General features: G+C 39.0%; 1 protein-coding gene across 2 annotated transcripts in view; it reads left to right on the top strand.

Moving 5' to 3' along the window:
• Positions 1 to 18,466, top strand: part of DIP2C (disco interacting protein 2 homolog C) — a 326,695-nt gene that overhangs the window by 239,911 nt on the left and 68,318 nt on the right. For both annotated transcript variants that reach the window (XM_059819053.1, XM_059819054.1), the window contains 11 exons: positions 671 to 794; positions 1,396 to 1,505; positions 2,873 to 2,975; positions 3,330 to 3,394; positions 5,234 to 5,327; positions 5,449 to 5,568; positions 6,396 to 6,510; positions 11,020 to 11,159; positions 12,797 to 12,933; positions 15,160 to 15,368; positions 16,195 to 16,309. In XM_059819053.1, the coding sequence (XP_059675036.1) occupies positions 671 to 794; positions 1,396 to 1,505; positions 2,873 to 2,975; positions 3,330 to 3,394; positions 5,234 to 5,327; positions 5,449 to 5,568; positions 6,396 to 6,510; positions 11,020 to 11,159; positions 12,797 to 12,933; positions 15,160 to 15,368; positions 16,195 to 16,309 (1,332 nt within the window). The remainder of the gene's footprint in view (positions 1 to 670; positions 795 to 1,395; positions 1,506 to 2,872; positions 2,976 to 3,329; positions 3,395 to 5,233; positions 5,328 to 5,448; positions 5,569 to 6,395; positions 6,511 to 11,019; positions 11,160 to 12,796; positions 12,934 to 15,159; positions 15,369 to 16,194; positions 16,310 to 18,466) is intronic.

Here is an 18,466-nt window from a genome sequence, read left to right as displayed (position 1 = left end):
ACTCTCTCCTGTAGCTCCATGTCTTGTGCTTGGGAGCCCAGCACTGGACCCAGCACTTGAGATGTGCCTCACCAGTGCTGAGTAGAGGAGAAGGATCTCCTCCTTCAACCTGCTGGCAATACTTTGCCTAACACAGCCCAGGATACCATTTGCCTTCTTTGTGCAAGGGCACATTGCTGTCTCACATTCAAGCTGGTGTCTACCAGCACCCCCAGGTCCTTTACGACAAAGCTGCTTTCCAGCCAGCGAGCCCCCAGCCTGTGCTGGTGCATGGGGTGGTTCCTCCCCAGGTGCAGGACTTTGCATTTGCCTTTGTCGAACTTCATGAGATCCCCATTAGCCCATTTCCCCAGGTGTCCCTCTGGATGGCACAACCCTTTGGCATATCAGCCACTCCTCCCAGCCACTCGTCACTTCTGGAGAGATGTGAGAGCAGGCGCCGTCTGATGGCTTCAGTTCTATTTATGATTTATGTTGTTACAGACAAGAGGATATCTAGGTTGTGTAATTCCTTTGTCAATGTACAAATGAGTTTTGCTAATCAGCCAAGTTGCTTAAAGGAAAGAGTCTGTTTTCCTCTCACGGTAATGTGCCAAAGGACAATAACATTTCCACCCTATAGTCACTTCTAATCAATTCTGTATATTGCTTTTATTTTGTCATCTGTTAGGATGCAGGAAGTCAGCAAATAGGCTTTTTGCTTGGAAGCTGTGGAGTTACTGTGGCCTTGACTAGCGACGCATGCCATAAAGGACTGCCTAAAAGCCCCACAGGGGAGATACCACAGTTTAAAGGTAAGCTAACCCTTGCTTATCGTGGATATCACGGGTCATTTACTACAGTAACAGTCATTGCACTTGTTCAGTTGTAGTGGGTGAGGATCAGGCCCGTGATGCAACACTTGCCACATGGCTGCTGGGACACGATTGCCCTGGCTGTGTGTCACTGGCTGCTAGAGATCGCTTCTCCGGCCTCAAAGCTGCCGAGCAGTATGAGTACTGCTGATCAGGTTCTCCACTGGCTCAGCCGAGCTGCTGAGATCATCTGTGGCCACAAGAGAAATTAAACCAACAGACTTAGGACTGTAGTAGATAAGAAGCATTAGTACAATTCAGTCCTGTAGTTAGGTGGTAGGGACAGTAACCTTTGACAGGAGAGTGGTAATAAACTATACGGGTCAGTAACAGCTTAAACTGCCCAGCCATTTCTTTAGGGGTTGTCTGAGAAGGCCACGATAGCCGTGTTAAGAAAGCAGTTCTGTAAAATCTTTCCCATGCTATGCTGAGGTTTAAAAGAAGCAATGTTTAGGTAACGGTGACAGTCTGGCAGAGAAGAATTTTGTCTTATCTTACCCGGTAGAAGCTTGACAAAAGCTGACTTTTCTTTGTACCTCAGGCTGGCCAAAGCTGCTGTGGTTTGTCACAGAGTCTAAACACCTCTCCAAGCCACCTCGTGACTGGTTCCCACACATCAAGGATGCAAACAATGACACAGCTTACATTGAGGTGAGTTAAGGAATATGCATCCTCTCCTCGAATCATTGCGTATGGCACTTCTGGATTAGGTAAACATCATTATTCATTCGCTAGGCACAGAAGCAAAGAACATCCTGTTTAGCCTGTTAGGAAGTAATATTTTCTAATAAATTATACTGGATACTGATTTCAAAAAAGTTAATGAAATGTTAAATTGCATTTCAGGCGTTTCTAACTAATGTTTTTATGTCATCTATTTGGCTGCCACAGTATTATATTAAATTTGTCTTGACCAATCTTGGTCTCATTCATAGTGTGAGCTTGCCCATCTCCAGCCTTGAGATGGATAGACAGCAAGTTTCACAGTGAAGCTTCAGTTATATATTATTATATAACAACCTTCAGACCCTTTGAAAGAGAAGGAACTTCTTGTTCAAATGCTTGCCTGTCACTTACTGCTTTGTGAGTCACACTCCCCCCAAAAGACCAGCATCAGGAAGGGAAAATGAGCGATGCTGTTGTTTAATTTTTTCTCTTTTTTTTTCCCCCATTCTTTTTTCCCACTTCTGCATAGACTCAAATGCCTTGGATTCAGTTGTGTTAGTGTTGAATTTAAATGACTATTCAAAGGGAATAAGTTCTAGTGAATGGAGCAAAGGTATTTCCTATCTTCATGCAGTCAGAACACTGGGCTAGAGAAGCAGAGATGCCTCCATTTTCAATCTTGTTGATTATCTTCATCATGGAGAAAGATAAATGTTTAATTTACTTTAATTGCCACTGATAGTTTTCAGACTATTGCATAAAGCTGCAAAAATTATTGTAATCATCAGCAATGATCTCCCACCTCTTTTTTGTGCTGCTGTCTCATGACTCTTTCATATTCTTCTGATCAAAGAGCTTGTGTCTTTTAGTCTGTATACGTATAGATTATTATAACAGCACCCAGCAAGGACTCTGCAATCAGCTCTTATCCCATGCCTTATAAGACACATAAGAAAGGAGAAGCACAGGTTTATTGGTTGGCCTATAAAATCTAACGTGAACACTGAGCAGACTGAACTAGGTTATTCTCTGCTAAATCTAGCCAGTCCTTTAGTCATTAACGTGATCAGAATTGTTAGAATTATTTTTCCATAATGCCTGCATTCAAACAGCAGATGCATTTCTGATATCAATCAAGCCTGGGAAGCTTCAGTCAAACACAGAAAGCCTATCTGAAAACTGTCTTTTAACAAAAAAAGCCTCCCCAACTCCTCAGTACTGCTGCCTTCTTAAAATAGAGTCATTAGATGTGTCCATCATTCACCTACCTAGGAAACACTTTAAACATAGCTATAAATAATGGAAATAGGTCAACTATTGCACATTGACTTTCCCTGCTTATTTCTTTTTAGTACAAGACATGTAAGGATGGAAGTGTGCTTGGGGTGACTGTGACAAGGATTGCACTGCTGACGCACTGCCAAGCTCTGACCCAGGCATGTGGATACACAGAAGGTATGGAGTACACTTCCCTTGCTTCATCCTTAAAATCAAGTGCGAATTGTAGTTTGTTTCTCATCAGGCTCCTGTCTTATGTTTTACATAGATCTGTGTCAAAGGCTTCTAGATTTAAAAACTTGATTTTTTTTTTCAGTGGTTTTAGAAAATACGTACACTTTTAAAATATCTTTTGTGAGAGGTACAAGTAATTTCCTAGCCAATACAAATCCTGCAGTGAAGACTTACTATGAAAGTTAAGCTTTGAGGTCGTCAGTTGTGTTATACTGAAGCTTCCTCCCTTTGAGTGGGTTTGCATTGGGTCAGTGCCATGTTCTAAAAAATACACTCTGTTTTGTTTTTGTTGGACAGCTGAAACAATTGTGAATGTATTAGATTTCAAGAAGGATGTTGGTTTATGGCATGGGATTCTTACAGTAAGTATGTTTTTTTATTTTGTGTGAGTATTTGAAAATAAACTAACCTAATATGTTTATTACTCTCACAAACTGGGATGTCCTACAGTTTCTTCTAATAGAAATTTTTCTGCTTTGAAAGCAAAAAATATGTGACTTAAACCCATGATTTTCTGCTAGTGCACTTACCCATAATGAGCAGGGTAAAGATGCCAATGTATTTTTATGCATCATGTCAAGTACTCTGGCCCCATTCTTACCATGTTATTCTGATCTTACTGATGCATGGTTCTGAGATCAGACTTTATAGCAGAAACAAATTAAATTAGTACTTGCCTCTGTAAGGATATGATCCAATGGCATAGCTATAGTGCCACTGACTAGCTTCTCTATCAAAACTCCCACCAACAGATGGTTTTGCTAACATTAAAGCATTTCTGACACTTTAAATTGCATAAATCGTCTACTTGCTGTTTGATTGTCTTCCTTGACTGACATGGCAGGCAATTGACATATTTTTAAGGATTGCTTCTAAAGGTGCTGCTGCAGTCAGTGACTGACAAAATACTTACTATTCACTGATCAATTTAAGAATAGATACCAAGTTTTGAAGGGTCACTGTTTGGGGGTCCCAGGATGTACAGGCCCTACATGCTATGATTCCCAGGGATCCGATACACTTTTCCCATGCAGTGTTATACTGTTCTTAATATCAAAGGGCAGTAATAACACTGATGAAGCAGAGACGATCTATTAGGCTTAATGCCCATAAGTATCTCATGTTAAAAAACAATCTTTATCACTGAAGTTGAAAGCAAGCATCTAATATAGCTTTTCTGTACCTTCCTTTGCTATTAGTCTTGGTGTGAACTTCATTTTTCTCATGACTTGCCTGTAAGTGCTTTTCCTGTACCTACACTTGTGCCAGACTGAAAGCAGAACTATCTTTTGCAGTTCTACAAGTGTTTAGATGACTAATCCACTGGGACACTTAACCTTTCTTAAGCCTAGGCTTTCCAAAACAAATACTGTATTTAACTTGAGCTGCTATGAGCGGAGACGTGTTGCCCTCAGAAGATGTTTCGAAATGGTAACCAAAGTAAAGCAGCAGCTCGTTTACAGGCTGTTTGTTCAGTAGTAACACTGAGAAATCACTAAAGCAATTGACTGCCTCAGACTCGGAGATCAGTTTAGGATCTGTCATTGGTTTCACTCAGCTGCTTTTTCTAAACTTCCTGCAACTTTTCATCACCTTGTTGAAAATAATTGGGATTAGCCAACCTGGAGAAGGACTTAAAACTCCTTCATTTATTTTCTGTTAAAATAAATTGTTCTCTGCTTAATATGTGACTCCAATTTCTCTGTCTACTGTCTTCTAAGTAATTTGTGCCCCACTACCATTAGTAGTTTTTCAGTCTTCACAGAGGTGGATTTCTTTAGACAGATATGTTGATGTCACTTGTGCTTTTGAGTAAAGAGTCTTCATATATAGTGAAGTTTAGCAGGCTTAGGGATAATATTAACCTGCATAGCAAACATGCAGACATTGTCCATCCAGTGTTTTTTTATTTTTTCTATTTAAAGTGAATCGCTTAGAGTATAAACAGGAAGAAAATCTGTTTCCTTTTTTTCAGTACCACTTCAAAGTTATGATCTGATTAGTCTAAATCCTTCATCCTTAATTAAAGCATTAGAAAATGAGGGTCTGTTTCATCTTAATGTACATAGATAGATAGGAAAAGATAAATGCCAACAATAAAAAAAGCATAGAGTGATTTGCATAGATCCCCCTGCCCATAACACAATATAAATAATTACCACGATTGTTGTATAAAACCGATTTATCTTATTTGATTTCAGAGTGTCATGAACATGATGCATGTTATAAGTATTCCATACTCCTTAATGAAAGTGAACCCACTGTCGTGGATACAAAAAGTCTGTCAATACAAAGGTAAGGAACAAGAATATACAAAAGTATGCCTGATTGATAGTCAAAATCAGAAGCACAAATTGATAATACAGCTGTATAGCTTTTATATGGTGTATTAGTAATCTTCCCATTCTTATTGCAGCAAAAGTTGCCTGTGTAAAATCCAGAGACATGCACTGGGCATTGGTGGCACATCGAGATCAGAGAGACATCAACCTTTCCTCACTGCGTATGCTAATAGTGGCTGATGGTGCAAACCCATGTAAGCTATGCTTCTGCAGTCCAGTAGAGAATAGGAAGTGTTTTCTTTCTTGCATTTAAAGTTTAAATCTTCAGTCATCTTAGCTAAAATATTTACAAAGTATAGGGTTTGTCTACTGCAAACTATATGATATTTATGGAAACAATAATTAATTTTGAATTTTTTTAAAATATATTTTTCTTTAGCTAATCCTGAAGCAAACTTGATATTCCACATAACGTAAGTTGCAGTAAATCCAGTTTTGTTTAACATGACAGACATGTATAAAGATGGAAGTAAATAACCTTAAGCTATAGAAAGGATCAGAACATGTCTTCTGAATGATGGCGCTCAGATGCAGAAGTAACTGAGAATTTTAGGGGAATACTTATACTACTCTAGAGAACCACATCTGGACCACTTCATGACAATTAATAGCATGAATTGTTTCTCTATATTATTTAAGATACCAACGTATAAGTGTTCTGCTTGTTTGTAGTAGTATGCTTTGAGTTTCTGAATTAAATCTTTAATTTGCCTCATCCTAAAAAAGAAAGCTGTAATGAAATTCATACAGTAAATCTAGTAGTAATGGCTTTTCTACGTAAGCATAGTGAAAGGACGTTTATGCTCGAAAATTAGTCTTTATTCTCTGTATGCATACACAACTCTATATACATATATATAGTTGTAGCAGCTATGACTTCTTTCCTGGTGGACATGGGTCCTTTTTAAATTTTTTCACCTGAGAAGCCTATATATTCAATAGTAAATTTGCAGTTTGAATAGCATCACTTCAAAAATCAGATTTTTTTTCTCCTCTGATATTTTCTCTTTCTTTACTGCAGGGTCTATTTCTTCCTGTGATGCATTTCTCAATGTCTTCCAAAGTAAAGGTCTAAGGCAGGAGGTCATTTGTCCCTGCGCTAGTTCACCGGAAGCTCTCACCGTGGCTATTCGAAGGTACTGTGTTACACCAGTGGAAATAGACCCACTGTAGAACGTACCTGGTAATTTGAAAGGAAATGAAAAATGTATTCAAGTACGAATCTGCATACTTAACTTCTAAACGACATTTTTAGTTTTCATTTTGTTTCTGTCCAAAGAAGACATACAAGAAGAATTTGTAAGGTAATAATTTAACTTCAGAGTCCCATTTCTGTAATTTTATCTAATTTAAAATTAAATAGACTGAAATGCAAATGCTAATTCTGTAAAAAGAAGTGGAAAAATGCCACTGTAAGCATGAAATTAATTAAAATATGGGAATTTAAGTGGAATTGCTATCGAGGAAAATCATGCTTTAGAATAGTCAGTTTAAAGAGTATTACGACATTCTGCAGGTTGTTTTTGGCTGACTGGTGCTTTTTAACCATTCATAGACTCTCAGTAATCATCTGGAAATGCCCTTTGAGTCTGGGGGATTTGTTCTTAGAAACAAAATTGATAAATTCTAATAAAACTATAAGCCTTATGTACATGAATGTCAGCATGCTTCAGTCACCTGTCGTGACTGTTGTAGCACACGGTAAATGGCATAACTGTTGTCTGCTTTGTTAGACTTTTCCAGAAGTTGTGCCTTGAACAGTAGGCACTTTGTTTTTAAGTTCAGATTTCTGCAGCCATTTGTAATTGTTTCGCATGTTAAAACATGCAGTATAAAAGTGTAAAGCACTGTAATAGCATTAAGTAAAATACTTCTTGTCACAAAGTTTAAAGTACACTGTCCAAGCGAAATTTAACTAGATTTTCAATTGGCTTTCCAACAAAACATTGCAGGAAGAAAGACATGAGGCCAAGAGTGTGGTTGACTTCCAGCCATTTCATGATTAGCTTAAAACATCTGAAAGCTATCCATCAGGGACTTCTCCTGTCCAGATTAGTTGTCTTTCTGTGAACTACAGGATCTCAGAAAGCCCTTCATTCAGCTCCACCAGCCTGTTCTCAGCTTTATACCAAGGAGTACGTTGTTTTTCCCTTGCAATGGGTTTCCCTGCCATAGGCTGTGCAGACCTTCGCTCCCTTGGAATGAGCTCTTGCTTGTAAGTGCAGAGGGCAGCGGATGTTGCTTGTGCTGAGCACTGATTAACAGGAGAGGGTTTTCATTTCCTGTGCTAGCCCTAGAAAATCTTCCCCAGATCGCAGGTTATGAAGTGGGAGAACTCACTGTATCTCAACGTGCGATGGCTGGCGTGCCCTTTCTAGACTTAAACTCTATACTTGTAGTCATCTGAAGAACTAGAGATTCATTTTCAAATTAACTAGCATTGAGAGCTTACATTAAAAAAAACATTAGCACATAAAATAGTGGATAATTAAAAAAAGAAGGGACATTTTTATCTTTAATGCCTCGCTGTGTAATTACAGAGCAGTTCTTACTACAGTGAATGTTACTGAACACATATCTGCTTTTTTTGAAGTCTGTTTAATGGTAAGATAATACCAGTTGAACTTGGGAGCTTTAGTATTTTTCATTTTATTCAAGCCATCACCACTGACAGTAAAGTCATTATCATAGAAGTTCCAAAGAGTTACAGCTGAAGTATGCATTAAAATGACTCCCTGCAGAGCACAGATCCAGAGAGCTCCCTGTTAATGCTCCAACTCTTTCAAAATCTATGGTGTATTTTTACCGATCTTCCTACAAGGAAGAGTAACAAAACCAGTTCTCAGTTGAAATACCCTTATAGTTTAGAAAAAGACAGTCAGTAATAGACTAAAAGATACTTTAGCCTTAGAGATGAATCATGAAGCCTAATATTTAAATGATTGTGTCATGCAAATAGTTCTTTATGGTATTCCCCTTTGGTTTATTGCATATTAGTCTGAACCCACTTGCTTAAGGGAGTGCAAAAGTTTAAGAACAGGTCTTTTCCCATTTAAATAGCTGGCAAAAAATAGTGGTAAAATAGATTCTATCTGTAAATGGTAGTAGTAACTATTCTCAAAATGCTCTACAGCTACTCAGTGTGAACAAACCAGCTTTGAAGTAGATGCACATTGTCCTTCTTTCATGGTTAAGGAAACTAAAGGGGTAGGTTTGTCTGGTGGTTTAAGCTAAATTTACTTAGTATATGAAGTGGGTGGAATTAGCCGCTTTGGGTAATTCCAACTTTGGGTTGTTTCTACCTTAATCGAAGGATTTATCTTTGTCTAGAAAGCAGTCTTACAGAATTCCAAATCCAGTATTAGAAATATTGAATGTGTAAATAACATTAAAAATGTGAACTTTGAAATAAATTATAAATACGTTGGAATGGGGCTATTTATATCTCATCTTCTTTCCAAGTGACTTCTGTTCTTCTGCTTGGCAGAGATACTTGTTTTAGGGTTGTTATCATGCATGCTATCATGCATGCTATCATGCACAGGACACAATAAGATTCCATATATTGCCGGGTTGTTGCTGACGAGATACTTTCTAAGAGGATGTGTAGGTGCTGTCAGGTGCTTAGCTCCCCACCTCACTCCTCCGACCTGGTCCTCTGAATGTATTCCCGTTCAGTGTCAGATGACTAGTTGCCTGCAAGCGGAGACTTGAGCACGGTTAACTGGTGTCTCATTCAAGGATCCACCTCAGACTACCAGGATACCAGAAGCACTCTGAAATAGCAGCTCTGAAATGCCTGTCCTGCGGACCTCAGGTCCAGGGCACCAACTCTTTCCTTCTGCACGCCTGCTTCCATTGCACGCGCTCCTTGCTAACCGGGGCAAAGCTGTTATCTCAACCCAGGCCACAGCAAGTGTAGCTCTACAGACAAGTCCCCCAACATGATCCTAGCCGGCCTCGTGCCTCCAGCTTCCCTCCTTGGCACCCCCGTCCTGTACACAGCCAATGACTTTCAAAGCTGCACCCACTCTTCTTTTTAGCAGTCTTTGGATGTGATAAGTAATGCAAGAAACTGTATGTGATTCAAGTCTTGATGGCCTCCACTCCTAGAAGGTTGGGAGAAGCTGTGTGTGCCTGCAGGAGACCTTTCTTCTCATGAGCAGTAAAATGTGTGTCTTGGGGAGCAAGGGTAGTTGATCAATAATGTCCCTGAAAGTTCCTTTTACACGATGGGAATGTTATTTATCACAACTGCTTGTTTACTAGCACCATTTGTTATGCTCTAATGCGTTTTCAAGCATGCCCACATCCTTCTTTGTTGACAATGTCACTTGAGAAATGTGCCTCGTAAAACCTATTAATTGAAATTTATAGTGCCGATCACTGCAAGGCTTACATGAGCATGATTGGGTAAGGCCCATCTAGTATCTCAAGCGCAGTAGGGGAGAAATGTCATCTAAAAGGACATTAGCTGTTAAAAAATAGTTGTGTTATGATGGACTATTTAGGAAAAATGCAGAATCTTGAACAAAATATTGGCTTTTTTATCCATCTTGAAAATAGCTGGAGTCTGGCTGCTCCGCATGGATGCGTTATCCACACTGAAATCAGCATCACATTAGCTTCTGGTTTTGCATTTTAAAATGCAGGACAGCATAGGAATCTTTCCAGACATGAAAAACCCTGACATATTCCCTTGACTTAATAATTTGCATTCGTCAACATTCGTTTGCTCAGGCCACACTCTGCATACGTATCATTGTATCCACTGATACAGCAGGCGGTTTTATATTGAAACAAGTTGACAGACAGCTTGTGCTGATGCTGTGGAATTGTACAGCGTGTCAGCAGTGAATCTGAGCAAACTGAGGTGTTACAAAGAGGCTGCGTCCCCAACATTTTGACCATGACTGATGAAGGTGTAATTTGTTTTAATTTTCATGGGGTGAATAGGAAGAATTCAATGATACGCACTAAAATAAAGATGGTAAAGTCATTGCAGCTTCCACAGATACTTGGCAGTGAATCTATTACAACCTAATTTCTTCTGTTTATAATTCTAAATGCTTAAGTATTGGGAGTGGAAAGTCATACCTGTGATTTAAACACAGCATGCTTGTATTCTAATCTTGGCTTTGATACCAGTGTGCTTGGCTTTTAGTCTGGCAGGTGAGTTTGGTTTCCTAGATTGCCCCAAAGTACCTACCAAAGTAGGTAACATATAGAGAGTTTATCAAGTTATTTACTGATCCGTTCCAGATACTCAGAGTGCAGTTTCCCTCCACATTGTCTGCACTGCCTTTCAGTATTTTTAAAACAAGGCAAAAGGCCTTTACTTGGGTAATCAAACAATCTTTATAAATCTATCTGAAAACTAAATGCAGGCTGTTTCGGGGAAACATTAGGTGTTTCTTTCATCTCTGCAGCTCCATATATGTGGGTGGCTACTGAATGGGAGAGTTGACAGACATAATTACTCAGAAGTGACTGAAGAACAGGATTCTGTCAGGTCTAGTAGGGAAAAAAGAAGGTGAAATTTTAAACTCTCAAATAGAGGAGTATTTGCAATCGTAGTCCATTAAGGATAAGTATATGCTTACGTCTCCCTGATGGTGCACTGATGTTATAACCCATGGTTGCAGGCCAACAGATGACAGCAATCAGCCACCAGGCAGGGGAGTTCTGTCCATGCATGGCCTCACTTACGGAGTGATTCGAGTGGACTCTGAAGAAAAGCTTTCCGTTCTGACTGTCCAGGATGTTGGCTTAGTGATGCCAGGAGGTAAGAAACTTTCTTTGAAACGTATTATGATGCATCAATTTAAGTAATCAGCTGTAGAAAGTCATAGCTGGGGATGCTTTGCTGTTAAGACAGCAAGCTTTGGGATTAGAGCATGTGTACTTGAAAACATTTTAGTCCAAAAGCATTACATTGTAAAACTTCACTGTTTGGAAATCCCGAGATTTCTTCTCTCTGTTTACCTCAGTGGCTGTCTTTACTCACATTAGCGGTGTGCTTTAAACAACCTGTCACCACATCAGAACATCCATTCCTTAACTGTGAGATACTGGTACAGAAAATAAGAAGGTTGAATTCCGATGTCTGCAGGCTATAAATATCCATATATATATGGATATCCATATACAAATATCCATAATCCTGACCCAGATGAGACTCAGTAGTGAAAGTTTTCATAACCTATGCTAAAGAAAAACAAAATTGCTATCTGATGGCTGGCAGAATATTTTTCCAAAGATCTTGCGCTATCACCCAGTTATTAGAAAGAGGAGGTATGACTGTTGATGTTGATAAATTCAAACTGAAACCAGTGCTTCTAAAGATGAAGATAAGATTTTTCATAAGAGAGCTAGATTTTAAATGAGAAGTGATTTTAAATGAGATGTTACTGCGACTAGAAAAGGATAATACTGTAGTTTTTCATAAGAGAATGTCTGATTGCACCAAAGGAAAAAACATAATGATGCATCTTACAAAATTTCAGTTGAACAACTTAAAGGAAGATAAGATTGGTTGTTGTCTAATAGTTATCGTATAAGATATTATAGATGTGCCATCTTGCACTTCACGCTACATTCTGATTGTTTTAATAAAAGTACACGTTCCTGTTTATCCTCAGAGGGAGAGAAAGGCCATTCAAGATTCTTTACACTTGTACTTAAAAGATGAGCTAATTCATTTCTGGTCTCCCTTGTTCCTCATACCCTCTTTCCAACTGGACTCCAGCACCAGGGATTATAGCTAAAGCAGCATACCTGATTCTTATTCACATGGCTGACACATAAAATAGTGCTTCTTCCTCAGACCAGTGCTTTCTAATCCCTCCCATTTAGCTCCTGCTGTCTCTGCAGTCCTGTTAGACTGGTGAGAGGGAGTCTGAGCTCTGAGAAATTCTTAGTAAAACAACTGTACTAGTCTGCTAGAATATCTTGATCTTTCATATGATATTACTTGCTACTTTTTGAGAGGTGGATTTCCTGGTTGCCTGCCTCCCTGGCAGTATAATTATTATCAAGAACTCCATTAGGATATTTCATTTTGCACTAACTGCGGCAAATCTGGTCTTCAGTATGCAAAACTGGGAACACAATCACATTTCACAGCAATATTACAGATCAACCGAAATTGTAGAGAGCAAGGCAAATTAGGTTTTGTTATCAGTGTAAAGAGTGAGTTTACATAAAGATATTTGCATTCTGTGTATGAAAATTGTTTATAATATAAATAACATTTGATAATGTTGAACACCTTAATGTTTGAGAAACTGATTGTTAGACATTAGTCCACATATAATTTATTTGTTTACATCAAGTCCCCCACAATGTCTTTCCCACAGCATTTATGTTATTCTGTAGTTTGGTTTATAATATTATTTAAAAAGTCCTTCGCTTTCCCTCTAGCTATAATGTGTTCAGTGAAGCCAGATGGAATTCCTCAGCTCTGTAAAACAGATGAAATAGGAGAACTTTGTGTATGTGCTATTGCAACGGGTACATCATATTATGGACTCTCGGGCATGACCAAAAACACTTTTGAGGTAAGCTAACCAAAAAATGCTATATAAAATCCTTTCTTTTTTAATTTTTTCTATTTTGAGATAATATTTGACATAAAATATTGATAGTAATAATATCAGAATAGCAGTAATAATCAATGCTTGTGGCTTGGAACGTGTACTCTAGCCAGATAATCTGCACTGAAGCCCATTTCATTAAGTGCAATAGTAGATCTTTATGTGGGTTTAGTTTTGGCTCTGAAGAGCTTTTACTTCAGTTTTGAAACAAGATACCAGGGGCTGAAACAATCAGAAGGAAAGCAGGAAGAAAGCCAAAGTTCAAAAGGTAATACTGTACAAGTCTATGAGATAGCTATGTGCAGAATTTGATTGTTGCAAACAGTAGGAAGGCTGCTGGATATCTTTAAAAACAGTTTCCAACATTTCCACAACGCAGCCAGCATTAAAGACTTGCATTTATACAGAATCCTGACAGATGTAGTCTTCAAGAGGTGTCTGAATAGCAATTTTTCTTAATTAGTCCCCACCTGCTTTTGTTTGAATTGCTTTAGGTGAAGGCCCTTTTGCTTTGTGGAATCTGTTTTTCAGTAGGTTTCAGCTCCAGTGCAGACAGCTGTATTGATAGCTCTGTTGTACCTGCTCACTTGTTATCATTAACTTCTGCTGAAGCCAGTATGAAAGGCAGAACAAATCAGAGAAACACTGAAAAAAATTAGGTCAGATTTTTATTAAGTTCTGATCCTTTTCTCTTTTAATATTTGAGAAAAAGTTAAGAAAAATACATTTACATTTCCCTTAACAAATGCTGTGATATTACCATTTTTGATAGACCAAACATGGCTAATATCTCCTGCAAAATGCAGATCTGAATGTTGTAAACACTATACATTAAATAATTAATGGAGACTAGTGGATATGATTCTCCATCCTGCTATTGAAGCCAGGAATCCTATTATGCTATTGTGATCTTAAATTTGTTGATAACTGATTACTGTGCTGGAAGTACAATTAGCAATACCCAGTGTGAATGATAATCCCGGATTTGACATATTTCAGGGTAGAAAGGTACTTATGTTCATTCTGTAATACTTGCTGTAATTGTAAAATCATTCATAATTCATAAGCAGGTCTGCAGTTTAACAGCATATTTAGACTGATTTAGACTTGTTCCTAATGGCAAGCAAATAAATTGCTGTTGAGTGAGCAGGACCACTCATTTTTTAAAAGTTAAGCATGTCCTTAGGAGCCCTGTCGAAGTGGGCCTCTTTTCTGTTTTACTATGTAATTCATATTGCAGGTATTAGAGAGTCAAAGAGTTTTGTGTTCCTGAAATGAGTTACGGCTGAGGATGTATAAGCATTAAATCTGTTCAATAAGAGTCACCCATGGGCATCTGGCAGCAGATTTTGATCTTTCTTTTTAGATGAGCCTTGAAGGACACTATATAGCCATGGTCTTCCACTTGCCATTGTCTTAAATAACTTGCCTTTAGACTATTTCAGTTCAAAGAAGCAACGGCAGAAAAGTGTGGTTGTGTCAGAATGCAGCTCAAAGTAGCTCACGTGCCAGAAGGATAACCCTGTGCTAGTTAGGTAGAAAAAGTGGTAGAAATCTATCCTGTAGAAGTCATATATACGTCTGGTGTTCAGACATTTAGAGAGGCTCTGTATAGGGCTGTATTTTCATCTTTAGACACGGTCCAGAAGGCATTATCACTGGTATTATGAGGACTTAATTGACCTTAGATAAAAATGTGGTCAGCTGCAAGAGTCATTAATGTACAGTACCTTAAAATAGGTTCACTTCTAGTGTGCTTATTTCTCTATACTGTGCTGGAAATGAGCATGAGATACTGGAAAGAATCTGTACTGTATTGTTTACGACTTAATCTCTTGGTAACCTATACGTAGCACCTCAGGTTAGCTGCACTCTGCACAGTGGGGTTTTTTTATTCAATACTGTTTATGTTGATTTTTTTTAAGGTCATAAATGATTTACAGAGCCATGATTAGGGAAAATGTGTATAGTAAACAGAGTGGGACTGAACTTGCTGGAACTCAGGTACTGAAAATTACACTAGTCTAGGAGTTTCCTGACACTGCCTTTGTGGTCAGTGAAGGGTAAAGAGCATCACCAGTGACCTATTTACTTCATTCCAGAAGAGCCATCTGAGAGAGCATGCCTGAAATATTTTGCAGCATGATCTCTGTGTGTAGAATTGAACACCTGTGTTTCTCTGTCTTACAGGTGTTTCCTATGACCAGTTCTGGTGGCCCTATCACTGAATATCCTTTTATAAGGACTGGACTACTAGGCTTTATAGGACCAGGTGGACTTGTCTTTGTTATCGGCAAAATGGATGGTTTGATGGTTGTCAGTGGAAGAAGACATAATGCTGATGACATTGTAGCAACAGCACTGGCTGTGGAACCAATGAAATTTGTCTACAGGGGAAGGTTTGATCCTTTCTTTTCTTACATTACGCAGAAATCTTTATTTTGCTTAGACCAGGTGTAAGTGACCCAAAATGCTTTCAGAAGGCAGTGCCTAGTCTGCACTGTGGTTTCCCTCCATTGCCGTTCATATTGCTAGAACCAGGAGACAGCAGAGGGAAGCCTAAAACAGTGTTGAGGCAGACACTAGATACCAAGGTCTGAAACTCTGATTATTAAAATTTCCAGTTGAACAGCTGGTTAATTCTGAAGGTGTTGACTCAACAGGATGTTTTCTGTCTGAGCTGAACATTTCCAATATGCCTAACACTGAAATTTTTGAACATGACAGCAGTTCCTTGTGTGACCTTCCTAATGTGCTGAAACTGAGCAGGAGACATCTAAAACTTCTGAAGAGCCTGATGCAGTAACATGTGCTCACACTTGATCACATGGCAGACCTCTCAGAAAATGATGTTGCAATTAGTTTCTTCTAAGATGTGGCCAAAGAAGGTGCTTATGCTGGCTGTTATATAACAGCTTAACAACAACAACCACCTTGGTGTGACCCAGATTTAGTGCTTTCCTTATCCCAGGAAGGTTCACTCCTCCAGTCCTGCTGTGACATTATGCCTGTATTTACATGATTCTAGAACAAAGCCCCCTATTTCTATTCCAGAAGTTATCCAAAACTGTTCTTGTTGCTTTTTCCCCACAAATAAAATACTAACTGATGCACCAGTTGTCTGAGTAATAAATAACAAAATCATAGTTATGGAGGATTAACTTAGAAGACAGGTTTTTCCATTTGTCCTGGCACTAAATACTCTTCTCTCCTTCTCTCCTATAGAATAGCAGTGTTTTCAGTAAGTGTGCTGCACGATGAAAGGATAGTTATTGTTGCTGAGCAAAGGCCAGATTCTACAGAGGAAGACAGTTTTCAATGGATGAGTAGAGTTCTCCAGGTAATGCTCTTTATGTACGTTTGGAAGCTATTTTTTCCTGCTTTATATTCTTTTTATTGGTCTTTCAAGCCCCCAAGGTAACTGACATTTGTCTTTGAGTAATTGTAAGTCCACCTTCAGTTGCACTTGCACCTAATGAGCACAAAATTAGATTCTTCTGAGTGACAGTTCCTATCTGGGCCACGCATATCCAGACAGTGATCCTTTTCCTAATCAAAATGCTATAAGAAAGCAGGGATGATTTGAAGTAAGTAATAGCAAGGAGAGAGTAGTGTGTGGTTTATAAAGATACTGTCATTCATTGCTTCAAAAGGGTAATGAATGAATGTATTACATACTTCTACTGTCAAAAGCTACCAAAGTCTGTTACTAAACAGTTACTGGCACTGATATGGAGTTGACCTCGACAAAAGTAGAGATACGTATCTGAGCTAGATCTCCAGATTTTTTTTAATCAGTGGGAGAGTATTATGTCTTTCTAGTGCACCATGTTGATACCTAAGATAAACTGAATTAAACACAGCCCAAAAATGCCGGTTTCTCTCCACTGAAATGAAGGGAAGTGGTTGATTAGCTCAGATCGAGGTATCTACAGTGAGGTTATCTGCATAGAGGACACCTATTGCAAGGAATCCCATTCCAGCTGTCTGGCGGATCATGCAAAGCACATACCACTGTGATGAAACCCACCTTGGTGCTGGTGTTTGACCAGAAGACACAAGCTACTGAATACTAAAAAATTCTCATGTTCTCCTTATATATAGCAGTCCAAGTTAAGGCAATATCATTACCACACAAAGTTTTTTCAACTCCAATGTCCACACACACAAAAATTAGGTACTTTAGATAGCAGTCATCTTCCATCTCCTCCATCTCCATGGTTAAGCCAATTCTCACTCAAAAACAATAGGTTTAATGGAGCTGTAGTCAAATTACATCTGTCTTTTGCTATCTTGTGAAATGGTCTCGGCTCTGTCTACAGCTGGTCACCTGTTACTTCCACTTCCCTTTCCTACCTTCCTTTCTGTCCTTCCTCAACGACACTTCTCAGGTAAATGTACTGCAAGCATCTTTTTTGCTTTAGCCAAGAGCCAAAGAAAAAGATCCCACACAATTCAGAGAAGACGTTTTTATTCATTATTGTGTTGTACTGAATAAGAAAGGGAATCTGTCTACCGTATCCTTGAAGAAACTGAACAAATAAGCTTTCATCCATCTAAAGACAGTTTTATCTGCTCTCTTGATTTAAAAGATGATAGATACATTTCATACAGCTAGAGGCATCTCATATTCACAGTAAATCTAAATTATTACTGAGAAAAGCTAGAACCTCTAGCTTGTCGATCACACAGAAAGCCTTTGAAGCACCTAGTAGCACCTAGGGCAACTATTGTAGAAGGAAAGGCATTTGGATTGCCCATGCTTCAATAATTTTTATCAAGTAGCAAGCTCCTAAAGAAAAGGTTGAAACTCTGGACTTACTTACACTTCTCCTGTTTTGTCAGCTGAGCATTTTTGTGGCTTACAGAAATCATGTCTTACACCGTCATAGCCAGTAGAATTCAGTACTGAACACTGTGGGAGTCCTGTGTCAAGTTACTCCTGCCAAAAGTCAATCCTGTTATTCTGAGTATGATCAAGTCACAGCAGTGTCTGAGAATGGTAGGCCATATATCAAAGTACACATAAGTGTGGCTGCTTTCATCACCCATGTGTGAAGTCTGCAACTCTGGCATGCGTCGCTATGTGAACAAGAAGTTTCTGGTTCCACTTCAGCTGAGAGTGGAGATGGAGGACAAAAGCCAGGAAGATGTGGGATGCTTTGTGCCTCCTTCCCAATCAGAGTTTCAATGACAGATGTCAGGCAGTGGTAACCAGTTGTATCTGAATCATGTGCTAGGGATGCGCAGCATAACGATATCACACTTGTGTCATGGCTCTCAATGGCATCCATGATAACAAACTCTACCAAATTGCTACTCATTTCTGATGGTATTTGTGAGACTCGTCTGACACCCTGCGTGTGCTGCCCTGTGCCAGCCCTGGCCTCTACTGCCTGCTTCTGCTGTGCCTTGCTGTGTCCCTGCATCTCTTCCCTGGAGCTGAGCTGCATCGATTTGCAGAACTTCTTTCCAGTGGCTTGCACGTATTCTGACT

The sequence above is a fragment of the Gavia stellata genome, chromosome 6 (assembly GCF_030936135.1).
Source record: "Gavia stellata isolate bGavSte3 chromosome 6, bGavSte3.hap2, whole genome shotgun sequence".
NCBI lineage: Eukaryota > Metazoa > Chordata > Aves > Gaviiformes > Gaviidae > Gavia > Gavia stellata.
The sequence above is the reverse complement of the archived record's forward strand: the minus strand, read 5'-3'. Positions and strand labels throughout refer to the sequence as shown.